This window comes from Myxocyprinus asiaticus, chromosome 31 (genome assembly GCF_019703515.2).
Source record: "Myxocyprinus asiaticus isolate MX2 ecotype Aquarium Trade chromosome 31, UBuf_Myxa_2, whole genome shotgun sequence".
Classification (NCBI taxonomy): domain Eukaryota; kingdom Metazoa; phylum Chordata; class Actinopteri; order Cypriniformes; family Catostomidae; genus Myxocyprinus; species Myxocyprinus asiaticus.
In genome coordinates, this window is record NC_059374.1 from 27,471,740 (window position 1) to 27,497,094 (window position 25,355).

The window sequence follows — 25,355 nt, forward strand, 5'->3', positions numbered from 1 at the left end:
GGTTACAAGCACAAAAATATCAAAAACAGTGAACCGATCAACTGACTATTTTACTTCATTATCATGACTAGGTCAGTTGATCACTCCTTGGGCAGAATGTTTTCTTTTAAATTTGGTTAACTATTTTAGTTTGAAAATTACCACACACATGTCTGATCACTTTTAATCACTGAAAATGTTCATTTTAATGAGTATATAGAAAATAGTAAGTTAAAAGTAAAACAAAAAAAAAAACAAAAAAAAAGTTATGAACAATATTGCACGTGTTCATGTGTGTGCTGTATCTGACACATTTTTGTTGATCTTGAATGGACATGATCTTTCAAAAATAGTTACCCTGAATCATGGGATTTATCAAAATGGTGAATCAGTAAAATACAAGAAATATCTGAAATGGTACCATGTATGAATGGGTACCCTAATGCTTTACAGAGCATAGAATAAGCCTAATTTCAGCTCATGTCAACCACTTTTAGGGACTAATTTATAACCTCCATTTAGTAACATAAAATAGATAGTGTGCACATGAAAGTGATTTTCAAAACTAAAATTATAAAACTAGATAATAATTAAGGCTTAAAATCAAATAGAGTTCATATCAGTATTCATATTTTAAAAGCCAATATTCTCCAACCTTGACAACTAACGGGTTACATAGCAGGGAACTATGAGTGCCAGTCATTTCTGATTTAGTAATTAGTAAGAATTCTAACAAAATATTCTTGTTTGGAATGTTTTGAAACAGTAATGTTTAACATGAAGCATTCTGGAAATAAATTAATGTTCATTTCTATTAATCTATGTTGCATAAAAGTATTATCTTAGAGAATAAGCATTAGGCTCAACAAAGATATATACTGTATATATATATAAACATACATATTTGTGTGTAAAATGTAACAAAGTAAGCCATTTGACAAGGGGTTGCTGTGACAAGGGTGAATTACTACATAATTCAAGATAAGGCTAATACAGCATCAAATCTATCTATATAGTCTAGTAGTAGAAATGTTTTAAATGTCAGAAGGTTCAAGCTCAGGATTCAGGATCACCCCCATTGCATATCTGGAGTTTACAATTCCAATCAGTGTACAGTAACAGAATGATAGTCACCTTGGACTTGACCACGGTCACATTTTGATCACGTTCATCTATTCAGTAAGGTCCATTGATGTAGAAATGCAGTGCATTGTATAGAAAAAGGTGCCAAACAATTATAAATGTCAACCATTAATACTGCATAGTTGCTCAGTAAGTCTGGTGAATGGAATCATATGATATGATTAACATGGTCTGACCTGTGATTCTCACAGGGTTTTTTTTTTTTTTTTTTTTTTTTTAAGGTGATGAATAAACACTTCTCTAGAACCACACTTGGATCTACAATCCTGAGCAGCTCATCTCACCCATTTACCTAAGAATCCATACAGAGTTGATTATTACATACAAACAGCAGCTAGCGCAGTTACAAGTTATACATAAACCTTAAAAATGTTATGTTGTAAAAAAAATGGATTGTATGAATTCTAGGCAATATTTCATTTTGGTCACTTACTAAGGAGTGAGGTTTTAAGTCCTTTTTCAGAGAGGTTAAAATGGAAATATCAGGCTTGCTCCCTCTATGAAACAGATTTAATTGTGCATGGTTGGCATAACAAGTTTGCTTCATTCTGTTGAGGAAGCCAAAAGTGGCACATGGAGAATATGCTCTTCAGAAAAAGCAACACAATAGCAGAGCCTTAAAATACTCTAAAGAGTTAGTTTAAGCCAGTAGCCTAATGGCACCATTCTCAGAGCCGAGCAGCAGAAGTCTCATGGTAGGCAGCACAGACAGACTTGTGAGGGTCCCACGAAAGTTTTCTGAGCTTAGTTTGGTGCATCCTGACAGGTTGGCTGTGTTGTCCAGAATGGAATACACACCAATCTTGTTGGCAACAGTGCCTGCCACAATTTCAGCACCGTAAAGATCAAATGCATGGATAGGGTCAGATGGAGTTCTGTACTGGTGAAGTGGCTTGTGCTCCACATCCTTCCAAACCGTCAATGTGTGGTCTGAAGAAGAGCTAATCAGCAAATTTCCCTCTGCTGCCTACACAAAATGACAGACACAAACACATCGTTAAGGAAGAAAATTGATGGGGAAGTGTCAACCAGGACTCAACAATTAGGATTTTTGCTGGGTATTGCCAAGAACCTCATGATACATATTGCAATACAAATTAATGCATCACAATATCATGATTGGATCATAACTGAGAAAGACACAGTGTGTCTTTTTTGTCCCAGAGTGGACCATTCTTATTGTTGAGCCCCGGTCAACATAAAATTGAGCATCATTTTCACTCTTTCCGAGAACAGGATGATGTAAGTCTGAGGTTCGTTTATTTCCTATACATTCATCAATAAATAAGCAAATAATAGCAAGCCTAGGTCATGTGCAGTATTCTGTAAGACTCATAGATTTTGACCTAATAAGTAACTCATGTCTATGGTTGCCCAAACATGGGCCTCTGGTGGCAGAGACAGACCTTTGACCCCACAAATCGGGGTTAAATAAAGTTTGCTTAGTGCTTGTCTCTTGTTGACTGCTGTTGAACAAACCAAGAGGGTACAAACCTACTTTTACTCTTTACACAGAAAGCTCAAGTACTGATGTCAATTAAGACACTGATCAATACAAGTGGCTGGTTAGCGTCACCCCCTTAGCCCACACTCAGATGTAGGTTCCAACTTAGATGTCGGAACTGCACCACTCTCATCACAAAAAGTATGTTTCCCCATTGACAACCATTCAAAAGAAACCTTTTTTCAGACCCCCCCCCCCCCCAAGCAACATATAAATGGCAAGAATTTCATTATATTATTGTAGACATTTTAACAGCGATAAATAGATTTTGGAGGGTTTTTAAAAGCTATTTGCTCCAATTAATGAGTAATGAGTGAGCCTCCAGGTCACATACATGTCACGGCTCTGGTGAGTTTGTCGGTTTGTTTTGTCATTTTCTTTCCCTCATGTCTCGCAGGCACGGCCGGCATGCATGATCAGCGTTTCCATGGGAATGTTCTCCCCTAATTCTCTCTCTTCTTAAGCCCGTCATGTTCTCAGTATCTTTGCTAGATTGTTGTTTGATGTTGAGTACTAACCTCACTCTCTGCCTAGCTGGTCTCGTGTATCTGTTGGTTGCCCACGCGTCAGGTGTGTGGTTGCCTTCCAGTATTGCTGTGTGTCAGCTAGTCTTCCATGGAGGATAGCTTGTCTCTGCCCGCGTGTCGGGAGTTAAGTTCGCGCTTCCCTGCAGGGTATTTTTCTGCTTCTCACTAAGCTTCAACGGAGGATTCTACGAATCTGTTCCTGACTTCCACAACGCACACTCTCATCCTACGAACATACTCTTCACGGATTGCCCCTTGTGCGATTACGACGCGCACGCCATTGGAGATCGCTTCCTGCTGCTGCAGTCGGTGACGGGATTTTCTACATTCCTCAACCCAGAGACTGCACATTATTACTGTTAAATCCTTTGAACTGTTCCTCTGCTCTTGGGTCTGTTTGTCTCTCTATCGTTCGTTACAATACATAAAGATGATTGCAAATGCAAATGGATGGCTCTCTCTCCAGGTACATTAGAACTCCTTTGGAGATAAGTTGGTGGCCCTTAAAGGAATATTCCGGGTTAAATACAAGTTAACTTCAATCGACAGCATTTGTGGCATAATGTTGATTATCACAAAAATTTATTTCATCTCGTCCCTACTTTTCTTTACAAAAATCAAAAATCAAAGTTACAGTGAAGCACTTACAATGGAAGTGATTGAGGCCCATTTCTGGAGGGTTTAAAGGTAAAAATGTGAAACTTATAATTTTATAAAAGCACATTCATTAAAGGTGCTGTAAGCGATTTCAGCAGTTTGACTTTCACGAGACTGAGCCATTGAATTAGCAATGCCTTCTCTTTCCAAAACCTCGCACTGCAAAGATAACAAATTAGCTTTACTGAGACCGACGTTGTGCAGAAATGGTTGTTTAAAACTACACCAGCAACATAGCACCCTCAACAGATAACTGTTATGAACAAATGGCTTAAAAATGGCAGTAAGCCTCAATAATTTGCTGCAACTACATAACTATGAGAACGAGCAAAATGACTGACAGGTGAAAAGCGTCAATGTTCATGGACACATTTTTGTTTGCTGTTTACAAAGTCAACAGCTCTCACAGAGACTGGTGAGATATCTCAGGACACTTATTTCATTAATATCTTTAAATGGAGTAGGAACTTTTTTTGCATACATTTCCATGAAAAAAAAAGCACCTTTAATTCTTCTGTTAAAACTCATGTATTATTTGAGCTGTAAAGTTGTTTAAATCGTAATTTTAACGCTCGTTTTAGGGTTTGTTGACGTTACATCGACATGGCAACAATGTTGTAATATTGGCTATAACTTTACATAGAAAAAGTTATTACAATTTTTATCACACTAAAATCATGTTAAAAGGCATACTGTTCATGTCTTGTGGTTATACTTTTGAAACAGTAAGTATTTTAATGTTTATGGATTGGCCCCATTCACTTCCATTGTAAGTATCTCACTGTAGCCCAGATTTTTGCTTTTTTTTAAAGAAGGGACAAGTCAAAATTAATTTTTGTGGTGAGCAATATTATGCCACAAATGCCATCGCTTTAGCTTTACTTATACTGAATCCAGAATATTCTTTTAAGGGGTGGATCCGAATAGCCCTCCATTTCTCTACACCAAAAGGGTTGATTAAGTGCATAAGAGAAGGTGGCAGTGTTAGTATTTGAGGATTTCTGTTCTAATGCAGTCCATGAGTAATAACTCTTTCAGTGAGTGGCAGAGAAGCTGATTCACAAAATGACTGCAAATGATCAAGGTGAAACATACCAGTTTTAGCAATTTAATGAACTATCTGTAATCCTGTTAGTATTGCGTAATACTGACTCACGTTACTCACTTAACCAATGGTGTGCACACTCACTTTCATTTGCAGTATATCGCTCTCATGACCAGGCCAGCCTCTTAGCACAAGGCCTGTTCTTGCATCCAACAGCACTATGAATCCAGTGGAAAAACCTGCTGCCACAGTGCGTCCACTAGGGCTGACAGCCAGGCAGCGGATCAGCCCCGCACTCATGTTACTGTAGGCTAGGCGGAACTCATGCTGTCAACAAAGCAATAACAGAGTGCAACTTACTGATAATCATTAGCATTACAGCAAGACATAAAAACCAGCCTGGGATACTAAAGTTGGTCATTAATGTACAGTCATACTCTGCTTTGCATTGGGGTCCTAATCAACCTGTCAGCATTTATTTGTCTATAATGACCAGCTGACTGTAAATGATCCTGCTTTTTACATGGCTTCTTCACAAATACATAAATAAATGGATATGAAATATTGATATGAATGAAAATTTTGCACTCAAATTTTATGGGATACTTAGAACTAGTACAGTTTAGGAACTTGGTTGTCAACGGTCAAATATACAGTTTAGTGGTCATAATACTTGCAGATCACAAAAATTTGACATTCATTGAACTGAAATTAGAATCGATTATTCCAGAGGGCCATGTAATATAATGCTCATTGAGGATGAATCAGATATGTACTGGTGTGAAGAATACCTGTAAGCCAGGTTTGCGTGGGTCTATGAAACGGAGCACAGAGTCGGTGCTGGCAAACACTACACTGCAGTAAGGAGCAGGCATAGTGGTGACAGCTGTGATTGGGTTCTTCCCATCCAGAGCTTCATTACAACGAATATTTTTACCTAGTCACAAAGAGTAGAAGTCAGACAAAGGATCAAATTAAAGCTGTCAATCTGACAAAGACAGTAAAAGCAAGAACGCTAATAAACTTTCTTTCTTGGTACATTATCAGTATCATGCATTTCTCACCTGTGAATTGATCCCAGAGATGCACAGTGCCATCACAGCTCACTACTTCCTGTACGGCTTCCAGTTGACCAACATAAAACACAGATTTGCGGTGTTCTGTGTATGTGAGCCGCGGTTCAACCTCTCGTGTGCCATCGCCGTGGTTATAGAGTGGCCACAGCTTCACTGTTTTGTCTTTACTCCCAGACAAGAAGTAGTCTTCTCCTGCTAGTGGTGCCAGACACTTAGCTGTGCCCGAGTGGCCCAGGAAACTCTGAAGTCGGATCTGGTGAAAATGGAAGTGCGAGTCCTGCTGGTTCAGACCGATCTCATACTGCCAGTATGCAAGCCAGTTACCCTGCAAGGAGCGGCTACTGCGAGGGAGGTCCTGTTTCAGTGCACTGTCTTCCATAGTGGGTCCTATGACCCAGGAGGATGAGGAGAGAGAGAAGGAAGGTCCGGCTGAGGAAAATGCAGTGGTGGTTAGACTCGTCTGAGGAGCATGGCTAACATAAGACCGCCCCCATGTTTCTAAAGAGGTCAATTTAGGACTCCCACAGACCTCAGAGTCCCGGGGTACCTGGATACGGTTTCCAACCAGATGGCTGCCAAAAGTACCTGACTCTGGTAGGATGTCTCCACCTAGTGGTGTTGAAGTGGACGAGGGAGCAGGTAAGGGACTGCGACCCATCTGGCGGCCCATACTAGGAGACAAGCCCATAGTAGATGCTTTTTGGCCCCCAGCTGGGTTGGCTTCTGGGCTACCTGGACTTGCTCTCTCATGAAATGATTGAGCCAGGCTCCAAACAAGCTCGTGGTTGGGAACAAGTTTGTGAATCGCTGCATCACCTGTAAGAAACAGTCCATGTTCATATAATAAAAACAATAAAAAACATATTTATTAATGCTCACAAGCTAACCAGTAGATATATGACCTACCAATGAGACAGTAGAATGGAATGTAAGATGCATATGCCATTTCAGGGTTAAACACAGCCTGGAGTTGCTCCAAAACTCCAAGCTCATAAGTAACTACTGTTCCATCTGGAATGCACACATCCAGGTATGTGCAGTCTCCAACCTCCCTACGTGGGGCACTTACCATCTGCACATATATAAAAAATTTTAAAAAAGTTAAATAATGTAAAGGAACAGCCTTTTATGAATCAGACTGCATCAGCAAAGTACTAACAATGTTTTGAGGCTTGTTTCAAAGCAAATTTAAATGTTACAACGTTAAAAGCATGTATTTAAAGCTGATGCATGTAATTTTTGGGATGTTAAAATTCTTTCTTGTATCCCTGCTTAATGTGCTGCGTCAACTGTAAGTAAGCCATTTGTCACGATGTCACCTAAAAGAGTAACAACGTCGCTCTGTAGTGGTATAAAAACCTTTCTCCGTTTGGCCCGTAAGAGTTTAAAACTGAACCTGCAGAGTACTTCTTCTCTCGTGAACACATTGTGTCTTTCTCAGTTACAATCCAATCATGATATTATGATGCATTAATTTGTATTGCAATACGTATCGTGAGGTGCTTTGACCAATAAAGTTAGTTTGGGGAAGGACTATCTGTTTGTACAACCAAAGGAAGACGGGGAGTTTTCTGGAATATGATTCTGAAAACGATTAAGAAAACAGTGATTATTTTTGCAATTTCGTTTGGTGACGGTAGTGGTACAGAAAAAATTACACAATTCAGCTTTAAGATAAACATTATCTTCTGCTAAAGAATAAACAAACTCAATACAGCTAAACTGGAAAACAGATTAGGCTGGAAGACTGACATTTTAAACGTGAATCTATACAACTAAACAACAAATAAGGCACATAACTTTTATATCATCTGTTCTATTAAACACTATTTTATTTTGTATATTGTCTTTGATTACCTGATTTTGTAGACTTTGCAATAAGGAGAAAATCTGAAAGAACCTGCAGAGTGTTTCTGTCATGTGCTGCTGTACCATCTCTCTGCCAATACGGAGGCAGATCAGTGCAATGAGGCTCAGGGTCTTCAAACACACAGCAGAACGAGACTGCACTCCACTAGGAAAGCTGGGCCAAGAGACACAGAAAAAAAAAAAGTTAATAAGAGCGCACATGAAGAATAAAGCAGAAGATTGACAAGTCCTTAAGAATGCAAGTTTTAACTTTTTGTGCATTTCTGATGCACTATATGTAAATGTTTTACCCCATCTTAGCTGAGGTTAACAAATCCAGCAGAGGCAGCAAAACCTCCTGGTTAATCTTCATCAGCATGTCCATTAGAGTGGTGTCTGACAGGAACACTATAATCTTCTGAGTGAGTACCACAGCGCCCAAAAGCCCTGCCTCCTTTCGAGTGTTCAAACGACATGATGAAGGTGGAGAGACCTGAGAGGATTAAAGCAAAACTTTAAGTCAAAACTGGAAAAATTATTATGAATCAGTGTCAGATTTTTATTATAAAACAATACCAAGGGTTTCCCTCATGTTAGAAGCATAATTATTTTCTGGAAATTAGTGCAAAAAGCAAATTCTTGAATTATTTCTTCAAGACACAGAATGTGCCATTCTTATATTTTGTTTTGAAAACCTAATTCTTGTGAAGCATTATTTAACCTTTTATATCAATTTTGGGCAAGTACTGTACATATACAGTTGAAGTCAGAAGTTTACATACACATTAGCCAAATACATTTTGCCAATACACATTAGCCAATTACGAGTTTTTCACAATTCCTGACATTTAATCGTAGAAAACATTCTCAGACTTAGGGCAGTTAGGATCACTACTTTATTTTAAAAGAATGCGAAATGTCAGAATAATTGGAGAGAGAATTATTTATTTCAGCTTTTATTTCTTTCATCACATTCCCAGTGGGTCAGAAGTTCACATACACTTTGTTAGTATTTGGTAGGATTGCCATTGTTTAACTTGGGTCAAAAATTTTAGGTAGCCTTCCACAAGCTTCTTACAATATGTTGCTGGAATTTTGGCCCATTCCTCCAGACAGAACTGGTGTAACTGAGTCAGGTTTGTAGGCCTCCATGCTCGCACATGCTTTTTCAGTTCTGCCCACTGATTTTCTAGCGGATTGAGGTCAGGGCTTTGTGATGGCCACTCCAATACCTTGACTTTGTTGTCCTTAAGCCATTTTGCCTCAACTTTGGAGGTATGTTTGGGGTCACTGTCCATTTGGAAGACCCATTTGCGACCAAACTTTAACTTCCTAGCTGATATCTTGAGATGTTGCTTCAATATATCCACATAATTTTCCTTCCTCATGATGCCATCTATTTTGTGAAGTGCACCAGTCCCTCCTGCAGCAAAGCATCCCCACAGCATGATGCTTTCACCCCCATGCTTAACGGTTGGGATGGTGTTCTTCAGCTTGCAAGCCTCTACCTTTTTACTCCAAACATAATAATCATCATTATGGCCAAACAGTAAAATTTTTGTTTCATCAGACCAGAGGACATTTCTCCAAAAAGTAAGACCTTTGTCCCCATGTGCACTTGCAAACTGTAGTCTGGATTTGTTATGGTGGTTTTGGAGCAGTGGCTTCTTCCTTACTGAGCAGCCTTTCAGGTTATGACAATGTAGGGCTCGTTTTACTGTGGATGTAGATACATGTCTACCTGTTTCCTCCAGCATCTTCACAAGTTCCTTTGCTGTTGTTCTGGGATTGATTTGCACTTTTTGGACCAAACTACGTTAATCTCTAGGAGACAGAATGCGTCTCCTTCCTGAGCGGTGTGATGGCTGCGTGGTCCCATGGTGTTTCTACTTGCATACTATTGTTTGTACAGATGAATGTGGTACCTTCAGGCATTTGGAAATTGCTCCCAAGGATGAACCAGACTTGTGGTGGTCCACAATTTCTTTCTGAGGTCTTGGCTGATTTCTTTTGATTTTCCCATGATGTCAAGCAAAGAGGCACTGAGTTTGAAGGTAGGCCTTAAAATACATCCACAGGTACACCTCCAGTTGACTCCAATTAGACTATCAGAAGCTAATTGGCTAATTGCCTAAAGGCTTGACATCATTTTCTGGAATTTTCCAAGTTGCTTAAATGCACAGTTTACTTCTGATCCACTGGCATTGTGATATAGTCTATTAAAAGTTAAACAATCTGTCTGTAAACAGTTGTTGGAAAAATTACTCGTGTCATGGACAAAGTAGATGTCCTAAACGACTTGCCAAAACTATAGTTTGCTAATATGAAATCTGTGGAGTGGTTAAAAAATGAGTTTTAACGGAGAGTTACGTGACGCCATGCAAGGCTTTGATGTGTGAATGGTGAGCTCTGCTCACTTTGCTAGTTTTGATACTTTTAATGATTTGATACACCCTGATCCATAACTGTTCTAGGAAGACAACATGTCAAAGAATTCAAAATCCTTGGGCTCTGGAGACATTAAAAGACACTTACGTGCTCAAGCCGATGCCTCTCTGGAGGCCTCGGACCAGGGAGTCAATTTGGCCGGAGAGGTGAAAGAGATTCGGCGTGAATTGCAGAACATGTCGGCAATGCTGACGAAGGTTGTTGCTGACTTGGAGGATCTTGCTGCAACACGTTGATCGATCACTGCCATGGAGACGAAATTCACTGATGTGGTTACAAGTGTGGCGGATGTCGAGAAATGGATTGATTATCTGGAGTTATCGGAGAGGCAATTAGCTGCTAATCCGCTAGCGACCAAAGTAGACTTAGAGCGTGTCTGGGAAAAGTTGGAGGATATGGAAAATCGTAGGTGGTGGAACAATGTCCGAATTATTGGAATTCCTGAGCGAGCAGAGGGTCAGAATATGGTGAAATTTCTGGACGGGCTCTTTCCGAGTCTGCTCGGCATAACAGGCCATAAGCTGGAAATCGAGCGAGCTCACAGAGTTCCGGCTCGGCGATCCGCTGAGGGAGACAGGCCCTTATCAATTCTGACCAAATTTCTGAGATCATCCGATAAAGATCTTGTGTTATGCGAGGCGAGGAGTAAAGGAAGGCTTTCTTGGAAGAACCACAACATTTTCTTGTTCCCAGACTTTGCGAATTAGACAAGAGAGAAACGTGATCGATTCAAGGAATGCGAGAAACTCTTACATCAATGAAAGGTCGCTTTTGCACTGATGTTCCCGGCCAAATTGAGAATAGAAGCTAAGGATGGCCGCAAAGTATTTACATGTCCCAAACAAGCACTGTCCTTCATAAAGTCAATGGAGTAAGTCATTGTATGATTCTCACGTTGCAGCTGAGTGGGCCTGAATCACTGAAGTTGACCATCCGAGGAAACAGGGCGCCTTTTTTGTTTCTTTTTGTGCTGGTTCCGCAAAGCGGCTGGAGTTTGTTTTGTGTAGTAACACTCCTTCGGGACAGTGTTGTGGGTGAATCTGCATGTTCTTTGTGCTAATGCCTCCTATTGGTTGGAGTTTGTTTTGTGGAGTATTTCTTGCAGGACAATGTAGTGATTGGGTCATCTGTTGCACTCAGTTAACAGTCGAATGGACCTGACTCACTGAACATTCACTTGACCATCCGTGGAAACAGGGCGCCTATTTTGTTTCTTTTTGTGCTGGTTCCGCTAGTGGCTGAAGCTTGTTTTGTGGAGGAACTCACCTTCGGGACAGTTATGTGAATGAATCTACACGTTCTGTGTGTTTATTCCACCTATTGGCTGGAGTTTATTTAACAGATTTTCTTCTATTATATAATTCTGTCTCATAAAATTTGTATAGAATCACCGGACTTGAGCAATCCGATGGCAAAGTTGTCACGAGGGTTCTCGTAGGCGTACATGGACTGTTTGAGTTTCGAGGGATGGACGCCAGTTGGTGTTGTCGTGTGTTTTTCTGTTTGTTTGGTTCTGGGGGAAGTTCGGGGATTGATTGCTAATGCTGGAATGTGGTCTTTATAATTTGTTTTTTGACACACAATCTATTTTTTCTAATATGTCAAAATGTCCACTGTTAATATGAGTGGACTGTCTCTCTCCATGTGGAATGTGAATGGGTTGGGGCACCCCATAAAAAGAAGGAAGGTTATTTCTTTTCTTAAACAAAAAATATGATATAGCATTTCTTCAGGAAACGCATCTTTCCCCGCAGGAAGCTGAAAAATTTGGGAAGATATGGGGTAAGCATGTTTTCTTTAGTGCTGGCTCAAGTAAGAGCAGGGGAGTCATTACATTGACAAGTAAATATCTACAATTCAAATGTCTCAAACAGAGTAAAGATAAATTAGGAAGAGTCATTATAGTTTTAGCAGAAATTCAGGGGCAAAGGTTGATTTTGGCAAATATTTACGCACCTAACGCTGATGATCAGGGCCTTTTTATAGATCTTGTAGGGATGTTATAAACCGCTGGCACCCCTCATGATATAATATTGGGAGGAGACTTTAATCTATTGATGGATTCAATCCTTGATCATTGTGAAGCAAAAGTGTGCAAGCCCCCTAGGACAACACTGACGCTTCACAGGATGTGTAAAAATCTTGGTCTTACAGATATTTGGATACTTATGAACCCATCTGGTAGGGACTATACATTCTTTTCATCAGTCCATAAGATTTATTCTAGAAATGTTTTTTTTTTTTATATCCAAGTCCCTCATTTCATCTGTTGTTGATTGCTCAACTGGAAACATCTTAGTCTCAGATCATGCACTGGTGAGTTTAAAGATGTTGCCATGTCAATAAATCATATAGTTGGTGCTTTAATGTATCCTTTTTGCAAAATCCTGAATTCCAACAAATGTTAAAGGCTGAAATCAATGTTTATATGGAGACCAACTGGTCCTCAGTATCCTCTGTGGGCGTGGCTTGGGAGGCACTTAAGGCGTTCTTAGGGGTCGGATCACACAGTATGCCTAATTCATCAAAAAATCCAAAGCACGAGAACTCGTGGAGTTGGAAGGGATTATTAAAAGTGCCGAGGCAGAGCTGAAGCGCCAAATGTTGTCTGATGGCCTCAGAGAATTGATCCGATTGAAATACAGATATAATACTATTTTGTCACGGAAGGTGGAGTTTTGGCTATTCAAGGCAAGACAGTCATACTTTGAGTCGGGGGACAAAGCAGGGACGCTTTTGGCTAGATATATAAAGCAGAGAGTGAAACCTGCTGGTGGTGAAATTCTTACCTCAGCCATTTATATTAATAATGCTTTTAAAGAATTCTATCTTGATATTTATAGTTCCACATCTTCATCTACTGATGAAGATATTAGAAACTTTGTGGAACAATTAGAACTCCCTAAACTGATGACAGAGCAAAAAAATTATCTTGATTCTGAGATAACCTTGGAAGAGCTTGGTGAGGTAATTAAGGCCTTGCCTACAGGCAAAGCTCTGGGGCCAGATGGCTTTGCCGCTGAATTATTTTTAGATCTTATGCTACAGAACTGACTCCACTTTTGTTAGAAGTTTATACGGAATAATTTAGAATGGAAAGCTTCCGCCAACCATTACACAAGCCCGGATCAGTCTGATTCTTAAAAAGGACAAAGATCCAAGTGAGTAAGAGTTACTGAACAATTTCCCTGATCCAGCTAGGCGTTAAAATATTGTCAAAATTTCTGGCTAACTGATTAAGTAAAGTTATGACATCTCTTACACATATAGATCAGGTGGGGTTTATTCAGGGCCACAGCTCTTCTGATAACATTAGACATCTCATCAATATCATGTGGTCAGTGGTGAATGATCAGACTCCGGTCGCTGCCAGTAAGGCATTTGATATGGTAGAATGGGATTATCTTTTTAAGATTTTGGAAAAATACGGGTTCGGGAATACTTTTAATGGATGGATGAAGTTACTTTATAGACACCCGGTAGCGGCGGTACAAACAAATGGATTAATTTGATTATTTTATGATGACTGATTATAAGAATGATTATTTTACTCTGGATAGGGGCACCCAGCAGGGTTACCCTCTTTCCCCATTATTGTTCTGTCTTGCCCTGGAACCATTAGCAGCCGCGATAAGAAAGGAGGATGATTTTCCAGGGCTGGTGGCGGGAGGTGTGGCGCATAAGCTTCTGCTTTATGCAGATGATATTTTATTATTTGTCTCTGAACCTACTAAATCTATGCCTTGCCTCCACAGAATTATTAATTCCTTTTCCAAATTCTCAGGATACAAAGTCAATTGGTCTAAATCCGAAGCTTTGACTCTGACAGAGTACTGCCCAGTAACGGCTTTTCAGCCGAGCCCCTTCCAGTGGCCCAAACAGGGCATTAAATATTTGGACATTTTATTCCCAGCAATTTTGTCTGATTTAGTTAAGAGTTAATTTTGACCCCTTAATAAAAAGGTTTTCGAGCAATGTGGGCAGGTGGGCTTCATTACATTTATCTATGATTGTGAAGGTTAATGTTATTAAAATGAATTGTATTCCAAAATGTAACTACCTGCAACAATCTCTCCCTGTAGATGTCCCCCTCTCTTATTTCAAGCAATTTGATAGCATAGTGAAGTCCTTCATTTGGAATGGTAAGTGTCCCATATTACATTTCAATAAGTTACATAGGCCAATTGACAAAGGTGGGCTAGGCCTACCCAAGATTTTATTTTATTATTATTCATTCGGTCTCAGACATTTGGCTCATTGGTCACTTGCACCTGAGAGAGCCCCTCCCTGGTTTTGTAATGAATAGGAATTTCTTGCCCCTATTTCGCCATTGCAAAGCCTTTCTATTAAACTAACCAGAGAAGTTAAGTAACACCCCGTTATCTCGCATTTGCACTCGGTATGGACAAAAGTGTCCAGAGTGTTTAATTCGGACATTTATTTAAATGTTGCCTCAAGCATATGGCTGAACCCAAAATGATGTATTAATAAGTCCCCTTTCTGCTGGTCAGAGTGGATTGTGAGGGGGGTTGCTACACTCGGTGACCTATATGAGAATGGAGTGTTGAGATCCTTTGAAAATTTGGTTCAATATTTTGGGATTCCCAGATCTCAGTTTTTTAGGTCAGCTGCGCGACCTGCTCTGTACTATTTTTGGGAGTAGCATACACCCCCCTAAAGCGGCAGACACTCTGGGAGTGGTGATTACTGCTTTTGGAAAAGGTCATGAGGCATCAGTGTATTACTCCCTACTAATTCAAAGTCTGGGGGATGGAGCTTTAACTTCTATCAAGAAATTATGCGAGAAAGATTTTAACTTGGTATTGGAGGAGGGAGTGTGGGCTAGGATTCTAAAAAAACATCAAGTCTGTATCTAGAGATGCAAGGGTGCGCCTTATGCAATTCAAGATTTTACATAGATTCTATTGGATCCCCTCTAGATTGTATAGGCTTGGTCTTAAAGACACACCCACCTGCTGGCAATGCCAATCGGAGGATGGAGACACGATGGCGATGGGGCGGTCATCGATATAGGAGATAAATACATAAAAAATGAGGTTCTGACCAGTGTTATGACAGGCAGGAAGATTGTTTTAAGGGGATGGAAGTCAGCTGGAGCACCCTCAATTCGGGAGTGGTGCGAGGAGATCGGGAGGGTGGCAGCTTTTGAGGTGTCGTGTAGAAGGCTGGGGATCTGGGATTCATTTGATGGGAAATGGGGCAGTTATTTGATGTTTTTGGGGGACTCTCGGGGAGGGACTGTGGAGAGAGGCATAATTTTAGATGTGTATGATTATTATATATATATATATATATATATATATATATATATATATATATATATATTATTTATTTTTTATTTTTTTTTCTGTGTGTGTGTAATTATATGAGACCACGGAGATGTTCGTTGGGGGTCAGGTGGGGTTGTTGATTGGGGAGGGGGAGGGATAGTGGTGGGAGTTAAATGTTGATTCATTGTATATATATTTAATTTTTCTTTGTCATTTCTATGAATCAATAAAAATGTTAATCTAAAAAGAAATGAGTTTTAATGGCTTCAACCTAAGTGTATGTACATTTCTGACTTCAACTGTATGCTCATAAACAAAAATTCTCATGGGACAAGGAATCATTATGCAGGAGACATCTGTATTTGGAGTTTTCCTGCACAGTTATCTAGAAAGTAAGATTAAGAAATGTCAGAGTTACCAGGTAACCAATGTAAGGTAGATATTGGTAAGTCAACACTGGTTCTCCGTAGAGATGGGCTATGTAAACAAGACTCTCAAGAACTGGTCTTGCAGTCTGGTCACCAACAACTGGCTTCTTTTCATATACACTTCCAACACTCTCAAGGCTATTATCCTCATTCCCAGATAACACAAACTGGTGTTTGTCAGGACCTTAAATACAGAAAAGGTTAGTTTTAACAGAGAGTATTACAACAATGATCAAACCCAAAAGCATCAATGAGCTTAGACTGCAGAGATTAACGTCTGCAATTTGTACCTATGTAACAGGTAGTAAGGAGTCGCAGCAGGTTCCTAGCTATGTACCGAGACGTCAATGTTGGTCCCAGTTTTGCAGATAGCCACCTAATAGTTTTACAAACCGTTTCTGGAAAAGACAATGGATTGTTGTTTCAGTTGTACTAAAGTATTAGTATGAATTTTAAAGATGTTTAATAAAGAATATTAAAGTGGTAAATGATGACAAATTTTTCATTTTTCTGTGAACTATACCTTTAAAGAAATGCATAATATAACCAAAAAGATTGTTTTTGGCTAGCTTTTTTTGACTTACCTAACAATATCTTATGTTCTTTCTCCTCAGAGTCCTCCAAAGTGTCATGCTCCGTGTCTTCTTCCTCAATGTTTTTCTCTGCATCTCCTTGCACCATTCCATTCATGATGTCTCCCTCAAGAGTAGCCACAGTTCCCTCAGACTCCTCTGTGCAGACTGAAAGAGTCATCTCTAGACTGGGCACCCGTTGCACTGTAATCTCTCTGTCATCACCTGTCTCCTCCTCATCTTCAAGCTCTCCACCATCCTCACCATCACTAGCTTGCTTCAGATCCTGACTGCTGTCAGCAGACTTTAAACTTGCACGATCTCCAATGGACACCTCACTAGCACTGCTCTTGTCACTGAGCTTCCCCACACTGAGAGATTCCTGGTCTTGGTCTTTGTTTGCCGAGCTTTGGCTCTGCTGTTTAGCAGCTTGACCTGTTGTTCCTCCGGATGCACTATTATTCACATAAAAGCCATTCTGAAAGTCCTCACCTTCAGTCAGAAAAACCTGGTCATTAAGACTGATGCCTGAGGAGTAATCTACAAGCCCTTGGTCTCCAACAATACCTCCACTACCACCTCCACTGCCTCCTCCGACTTTGCCAGTTGATGTAGCGGTCGATGACCTGCCATCCTCACACTCAAAGTCTTCCTCTTCCTCATCTAAGGCACCTGCAGCTCCCCTTAAAACTTTCAGGCCCTCCCATTGAGACCCTGTGCCTCTATTGCAGCTTTCAAAGCCCGTGATTACTTGCAGAACATGAGGAAGAAGATTTGAAAGAAAGGCCTGTAGACCGAGCCTAACAATAAGCTGCAGCACAAAGCAATCTGTGTATAGGTAGAAACGACCTCGAAGACATCTGGGATTCTCATATACCCCCACCAGAGGCTTGAATAAGTACTTGAAGGCATTGCGAGGCCCAAGAACCCTTGACACGGGCTCAAACAAGTACCAGGCAGCATATACTGCAGTTGACTCCTCTAACATCAAAGCAAGCACAAAGGGTAAAAGTATTTCAAGCCCCTCTGCAGTAATGTCACCCTTTAGAAGTGTCTCCAGCTGCTGCCATAGGTTGAACACAATGTTGCGACCCTGAACACTGTTGATGGACTCCATCATAGAGTGGTAGGAGAATATGAATCTATGCAGTGTTGCAAAATATGCTGGAAAGGGTAGAGGGGAAAGAACAGGACTAAGCAGTTGCCAAGGGTTTGGCGGTGGAAGTCCCTCATATATAGAGTCATACTTGAAAAGAAATGGCAGTCCTAGTGGGTGTATTGCAAGTGATTCTTTCTTAGAACAGTGCTTATGGATCTGCAGAAGAGTCTCCAGCACATGATGAAGTGGTAGAGGAACATCACAAAGGTTTGTAGAGAACAACTTCAATACTGCTTGAAAGCGATCACTCAGATGTGTGCCTGGCCTCAATCCTCGAAGTTTAGAGGAATAAAAAATCTCAGCGATGAGGACACCCAAGGCTTGCATATCTCTCTGGAAAAGGTCTGTAAATGACAGAGGATATATGAGTACAGGTCTCAAGTCATTCTTGTTAATCTCAAGATCCATCGTATGCTGGACTTGAGAATGTAGCCCTTTCACCAGGAAGTTGTTGAGCTTCTCTAACTCTTCCAAAGGCTGCAAAGATTTGAATCCCTCTGGAAGGCTTATCTTGAAATCCTCAAAATAAGATGCCTCTGGCTTTTTACTTAAAGGGGCAGGTCTCTGAAGCATGGATGCTCTTATGCCAGACCCTATGGTATTTGTGACATTTCCTGGTGTTTCACCGGGGTAAGAACCATGAGGGGGAGAAATGGCCAAAGCGGCATTCTCACTGCCAGTTTTTCCACCAGAAGTACCAACCAAGGGTATTGGAATAGAGGTATCTGATGATATGGAGCCACTTAGGTCAAGGGCTTCCATACCTTGCTCAAGCTCCTCATCACGGCCAACAACTGACCAGCTACTGGATTCACATCCTGTTGCCTCTGGGACCAATCCATCCACACTATCCATTGTGGTCTCAAGTGGTGGAATATGCCATGACGTTACATTGGCAGGACCGAAGTGAGGAGGTTCTGGAGGCGAATACTGATAAGGTGCAAGACGAGGTGGGTGAGGGTGGTCAAACAGTTGCACTACACCATAGCTGGTGAGATGGGTATGGTTATCCACCAAATGTAAGCACACATTCTTTGCTTTGACAGCTTCTTTACCTGATAGCTTGTAGCCAAATGTTAGGTCAATCCAGTGATGCAAAAGCTGAGACACTTCTCGACTCTCTAGCAATTGTCTATGCACAGCAATAAACTCCTCATAGGAGTTACACCATGGAGGTATGTCAAGGTCTGGCATGTCTGGGTGAATGGAGCGAAATATAGAAGGATCAGTGTAGAATTCTGGGATGCATTCATCTGGGGTCCAACTCTGAATGCGTTCCATACTGGCTGGATATTCATTAGGCTCCCACTGGGAACGAACGTGGCTGCATAGTACAGATCTGGGTGTCTGTCTGGCTTTGTAGACATAATAAGTGATGTCTGATAGCACATCAGAGATGTGATGGGGAACATGAAGGTGATCTGACTGTCCTGAACCACAAGGTCCTACTGGTCCACCAAGATCGGGAGCAAAATTGCTGACACCACTGCCATTAGTTGCTGCTGCTGCTAGTGCATCTTTGGTCATTTCATAAGTGAAGTCTAATTGTTTGTCACCCTTATTCAAACGAAATTTTGACTTCTTGAGATCACGGAACCTTCCGTATGGCACAGTGAAATCCACCACCCAAGGTAAAACCGGGTGATAGTTTGGGTCTCCCTCACGCCTCCCAGCCAGTCTATTTAACTCCATCAGATAACGGAAGTTGCTGACACGGCCGTGGACCCAGTCTAGAACCAGAGATTTGAGCTCATGCAAACAATTTTGACAAAGATGTCCACTCTCATCACTGCTAAGACTCTGATTGTCTTTTGCTGTGACACTTGTTGGCACTTGACTTCCTAATGCATATGGCACAGCATTCCTGTACTCTCCAATCCTTTCGTAATGTGCCAGTGAGATCTTGAGGCGACTGCAGAGTTGCTCATCGACTGCAATGTCAAGTAAGGAGAGCTCCCCACACAACAGCCCCGATGCATGACATTCACGCATTGCTGTGAGTAGCTGGAACAAAATGAACAATATCTTAGCATGGCTGTTGGCCAGCTTAGCTGGACTGTAGGTGACAATGTCATGAAGAGTGTACTGCGTGTATGGAAAAACTACATAAAGAACCTCCTCTGACTCAAGTAAGGATTCTGCAGGAAGCACATTTGGGCACAAACTTTCAGTACTTTGTTTGGGAGCTGAAGAGCTGGATGGGAAAGGACAGTCTTTCTCCTTCTCTTTGGCAGGAGAGAGGGATGGTGATACTCGATCAGTAGAGATAAAGCTGGAGCAAAACAGTTTCTGCAAGGCTTGGCGAACAGCATCTACAGCAGCAACCTGTGTCTGCTCAGTACAATCTGCATATGGTTGCACATGATTCATGTAAGCTTCATGCCATAGATTTCTGGGGAATAAACACATATATTATGCATATTAAAATTTATCAAATCAAAAGTCATTTAGACACTGAATCACAAAGTAATACACAATAAGCAACAGTACATAAAATATGGTATATTGGTGGAGTTGGCTGCCCCTAACCAAAGATTTTCCTAGTCGACTAGTAGTCATTAGTTTAAGCCATTAATCAACTAGTTGTCGCACGTTTATGATATTAATTTAATTATTTAAATATTTTGTGGGGGGGGGGGGGGTCAGAAAATGGTTTGAGTTCCAGGGCTGAGAATGTTATAAGTAACATTACTAACACTGTTCTACATTACAGAGAAATAGTAAACCGTAATAATGAGCCTTTAAAATATAAATTTTACAAGAGCACGCACGAAGCGAGCCGCAGCAACACCGGAAAAAGCGGTAATGATTCTGAATGTGTCGGAAAAACCAGCAAGGAGACTGTCTGAACATTTTGTTAATTTATAGAAAGAAATGCACAATAAGTTAAACATGCAGTAAGCGAGGTACTAATTTAGCTTCCCGACTCCACATGAACACTTGGATAAGCCTAACAGCACATATTTATCTAGGTTATCTAACATTAGAGCGAGCGGCCATGGTAAGTGGCTAACATTAGGCTGCTTACATGTTTCAAATGATAAGCCATGTTTGAGGTCGATGAATGATAGGCGAGCATTTGCCTGCAGAGTTTGCATATCACCTACTTGGAGTCATCCTTTACGCTCTCGAAATGATCCCACACTTTGGATTTCCTGCCTGACATAATTAATTACCGTATGGACCAGCCGTGTAAACGATCATGTCTGTCCGTCACTGACTGTGTGACTTCGCCACTTCCCGTGCAGTTTTTTTCTTTTCTGCCACCAACCGACCAATCAAAACTTCGTCGACCAAGACTCTTCTCATCGACTAACATTTGGACAACTATTAGGGGGCAGCCCTAGTAAAATCCATTAAAAAATTATTGTTCTTCTTGCATTTTGTGAACCACAAAGACACCATAAAGATAAAATATGTGAATTGCTTTTTTTACACACTGTGTAAGTAAATGCATGGTGATCCACTTGAAAAGACTGTTAACATCAACATCATTAAAGTACAGAAGATACAATTATGGAAGTAGCCTCTAGCCTGTTTGATTAAAGATGGTACAAATTTTGTCAAAAAACATCAAGGAAATGCAGAGTACTGTACCTGAAATTAGACTGTGATACTCCCTGCATGAGAGTCATAAAAGAGTCCTGGGAGAGCCCCTCCCCATGGCAGCCTGGCTTCATGGCTAATTGGTATCCCAGTTTACGCTTTCTAAGGCCTTGGATACAAACACAAGTCCAACCAAATGGCAATTTGATCTGAGAGCGCTGGAGAAGAGTGCAGATTTCCCCTTCACTGAAGCACTCATATCTGGCACAGCGTGTAACTCTCCTGTTTCTCAGGGCCATCAACCAGCGGGTTGGTACCAGGACCACCAGTTCATTGGGCCGTTGACTCAGTCCAGTCTGCCGCTGATCAATACCCAGGTCCCTCTCTAAAGCCAGTGCTAGCCACTCCATGATCGCTGTCAGTTAACCAGACTGTGGCCCTTGGAGATCCCTACAACAAGCTAAAAAATTACATGACTGACTTTGTAAAAATACTTTATTTCCACCAGTAAAATAAAAAGCAGAAGCAGTCAAAGATACAACTTGATCAGATTCTGTAGACAAATGCTCATGACATAAAATACTAAATAATAAGTAATAAATAAAATAGCCTCTAATAATAAGTAAAAAAGAACAAACTGGCAAGCACGCATTTCAATAAAATAAAACAAAAAATGTTTTTTGTGAGAAATATAGATGTAATAATCATACAAAATTAAATAAATGATGTAATACATTATATAAATAAGAATTTTATTATGGAAATGTTATTAATGTTATTGCTTTATTATATCTATCTATCTATCTCTATATGTATATTATATCTATCTATATCTATATCTCTATCTATAGCTATATCTATATATATTATATCTATCTATCTATCTATCTATATATATACACACTGTATAGATAGATAATTAAGGGTCAAGCCCTGAAAGGGCGAAGACCCCTATTGTAATCATTAGTGTTCTTATTCTTCTTTTTTTTTTCTGCCATGGGAGTCTATCGCAGCCCATAGAACCGTTCGCAGGAAAGTTATGAAATTTTGCACACAGCTAGAGGACAGTCTGAACTGATACAACAGCAAATTTGGAGTCTGTAACTCAAACCCTTTAGCACCACCAACAGCTCAAATTTTCACTCATGTTTACACTAATAACTTTTGAACTGTAAGTCCTAGGGACAAAATTCCCCGGTTCCTGTGCTCACGCCGAGTCGAATGCATACCTTAGTTTCAATTTCCGCCCGACTAGATTTTCCGCTATTTTGAATTTTAAGGAAACATGTTTTTTTGCTACTCCTCCTACGATTTTTGTCCAATTACTACCAAAATTGTTTTAAAGCGATTGTGAGACAGAGCTACACAAAAGTTATCACTTTTTTTCGATGTTTGAAATCACTCCTGAGAAATGGCTTCATGAAGTCAACGGCGAGCACACCAAAATGGACTTCATGCTGTATCTCCGCAACATTTTGACGGATTGTATCAAAACTTGGTGTGTGTCATCGCCATCATGCCTTGAGGTCATCTGCAGCGTTTCACCACACTACCCCCTACTGGTCAGGAGATAGCAAAAATTGATTTTTGGGCTTATAACTCTTGAACGCTTTAGCCAAAAATGATAAAACTCTCTTTAAATTCAGTGAAACATTCCGAGTCAAGCGATACCCAATTTTACTATGTCGGCCATTTTGAATTTTGTTGCAAAATGCTTTATTTTATGAACGCATTGGCGTATCATTACGAAACTTTGTATATGTCATCAGGACCATGCCCTGAAGGTGCCTGAGAAGTTTGGTTCTGGCGCCACCTAGTGGTGTAAAAAACTTTCTTTTTTTTTTTATTTGTGAGCTTATAACTTTTAGTGCCGTTGGTCTATTTTCACAGGACTGGTCTCGTTCGGGAGGACTTGCTGAGCACAACAATAACATATTTTCTATGGTTCACCTTATGGCTTACCACTTTGAAAATAGATCCGAAACTACTTTAGTGAATTGCTTCAAAGCCGTTCGTCCGATCAGAACGAAACCACCAAAATAAGAATTGTCATTATTACATTTCTTAAGAAAACAGAGAACATGGCAAAATTTTGCTCGTAAATGCCAAAAACAGGCTGATTAATTTTAAAAGTGGTCTCTGCTTTTATGTAAATTCATATAACTCCTAAGTGAAATTAGATATTTTCACCAAACTTGACACACTTATATAAGGGCTCAACCTGAGAACACACAGACAAAGTTGTGGTGTTTGGCCATTTGGTGGTGCTATAACAGGGAACAATATGAATGTGGCTCTAAATATAGAAACATTTGTCCGATTAATTTCAAAATTTGCATGCAGTGTCTTTGCATTCAGTGTCTTTGTGGGAGTTGCCATCACTGATCATGAGGACAGTTGCATATATTGAGAAACATGGCAGTCATTGCCCAATCATCAACAGATTTGACTTTGAGCACACCAAAATGGACTTGAGGCTGTATGTTTGCATTTTTGTGAGACTGGTCTTGTTAGATTGTGTGGGTCATGCAGAGAACAATGATACCATGGTTGGCCATGATTTGATTTTATGTAAACATTTTGTTGTTGCTATTACTCCTATAAAATTTGTCCAATCAATATGAAATTGAAATCTGCTGATTATTAGCAAATAGATTTTTGTAGTTTAGAATTGTTTCACAAACAAATTTGAAAGTAACAAATTTATAAAAAATCCCAAAGAGGGGGGGCCTGGGTAGCTCAGTGGTAAAAGACGCTGGCTATCACCCCTGGAGTTCACTAGTTCGAATCCCAGGGCATGCTGAGTGACTCCAGCCAGGTCTCCTAAGCAACCACATTGGCCCGGTTGCTAGGGAGGGTAGAGTCACATGGGGTAACCTCCTCATGGTCACTATAATGTGGTTCGTTCTCAGCTGCCGCGGTGGATGGCGTGAAGCCTCCACATGCGCTATGTCTCCGTGGCAACGCGCTCAACAAGCCACATGATAAGATGCGCGGGTTGATGGTCTCAGACGTGGAGGCAACTGGGATTCGTCCTCCGCCACCCGGACTGAGGCGAATCACTACGCGACCACGAGGACTTGGGAATTGGGCATTCCAAATTGGGAGAAAAAGGGGATAAAAAAAACAAAAAATCCCAAAGAGGAATTAAGGCTGTTGCATTTGCTTAGTAAAATGAAAATATTTTAGGACCTTGCCCTGGGAGGTCATTGTGAATTCTGGATGCCCTGTAGCAAACAATGGCTAAATGTGCTTGCTTGAAATATTTCAATCAATTAGACAAAATGTTTTCAATTATCAAATTGTTATCAATGTACTAATAGCCAAAAGAGCAAGCACTTTTGTTCTGCCGATGATAGAGATTTTTATGTGCAACTAGTACATGCAAATAGAACAGTAGTGTAACTTGAGAAACATGGCCATAGATGTTTGTTTTTTTATCTTTAACTCCTACAGCATTCATCAGAATTCTAACTTAAAATGTGTCACGATGCTTCTTTCGTTGCTCATACTGCCAATAATTGGCTTGGTTTGGTATTGCTGCTTGCAGATATAGTTATTTTATTGTATTTTATTATGGAAATGTATTAAATAACCATAATAACTAATATTAATAATAAATATAATATGTAATGTTATTTATAATATAAACATTTTATAAATAATTTTGCTCTTATGGAAAGAAATTGGTACTTTTATTCTACAAAGTGGCATTCAACTGATCACCCTGTATAGTCAGGACATTAATAACGTGAAAAATTACTATTACAATTTAAAAAAAAATATTCAGAACTTCATAAACTACTTCAAAGAGTTCTCATCAAAAAACATCCTCCATGTGCAGCAATGACAGCAATGCAGATCCTTGGCATTCTAGCTGTCAGTTTGTCCAGATACTCAGGTGACATTTCACCCCACGCTTCCTGTAGCACTTGCCATAGATGTGTCTGTCTTGTCGGGCAATTCTCACGCACCTTACAGTCTAGCTGATCCCACAAAAGCTCAATGGGGTTAAGATCCATAACACTCTTTTCCAATTATCTGTTGTCCAGTGTCTGTGTTTCTTTGCTCACTCTAACCTTTTCTTTTTGTTTTTCTGTTTCAAAAGTGGCTTTTTCTTTGCAATTCATCC

General features: G+C 40.2%; 1 protein-coding gene across 3 annotated transcripts in view; it reads right to left on the reverse strand.

Annotated features, from left to right (window-relative positions):
- Nucleotides 1-72: 72 nt before the first annotated feature.
- wdr81 (WD repeat domain 81) overlaps nucleotides 73-25,355 on the reverse strand; it is a 27,060-nt gene continuing 1,777 nt past the window's right edge. The window contains exons 2-13 of one of the 3 annotated variants that reach the window (XM_051666121.1): nucleotides 21,275-21,683; nucleotides 16,531-20,069; nucleotides 16,237-16,344; nucleotides 15,937-16,130; nucleotides 8,091-8,272; nucleotides 7,789-7,954; nucleotides 6,838-7,003; nucleotides 6,517-6,747; nucleotides 5,920-6,360; nucleotides 5,647-5,792; nucleotides 5,000-5,182; nucleotides 73-2,089 (exon numbers count right to left, since the gene is read on the reverse strand). In XM_051666121.1, the coding sequence (XP_051522081.1) occupies nucleotides 1,763-2,089; nucleotides 5,000-5,182; nucleotides 5,647-5,792; nucleotides 5,920-6,360; nucleotides 6,517-6,747; nucleotides 6,838-7,003; nucleotides 7,789-7,954; nucleotides 8,091-8,272; nucleotides 15,937-16,130; nucleotides 16,237-16,344; nucleotides 16,531-20,069; nucleotides 21,275-21,633 (6,042 nt within the window). In that variant the 5' untranslated portion in view covers nucleotides 21,634-21,683 and the 3' untranslated portion in view covers nucleotides 73-1,762. Of the gene's footprint in view, nucleotides 2,090-4,999; nucleotides 5,183-5,646; nucleotides 5,793-5,919; nucleotides 6,748-6,837; nucleotides 7,004-7,788; nucleotides 7,955-8,090; nucleotides 8,273-15,936; nucleotides 16,131-16,236; nucleotides 16,345-16,530; nucleotides 20,070-21,274; nucleotides 21,684-25,355 lie in introns of all 3 variants that reach the window. The other 2 variants (XM_051666120.1, XM_051666119.1) reach the window with 2 other exon arrangements.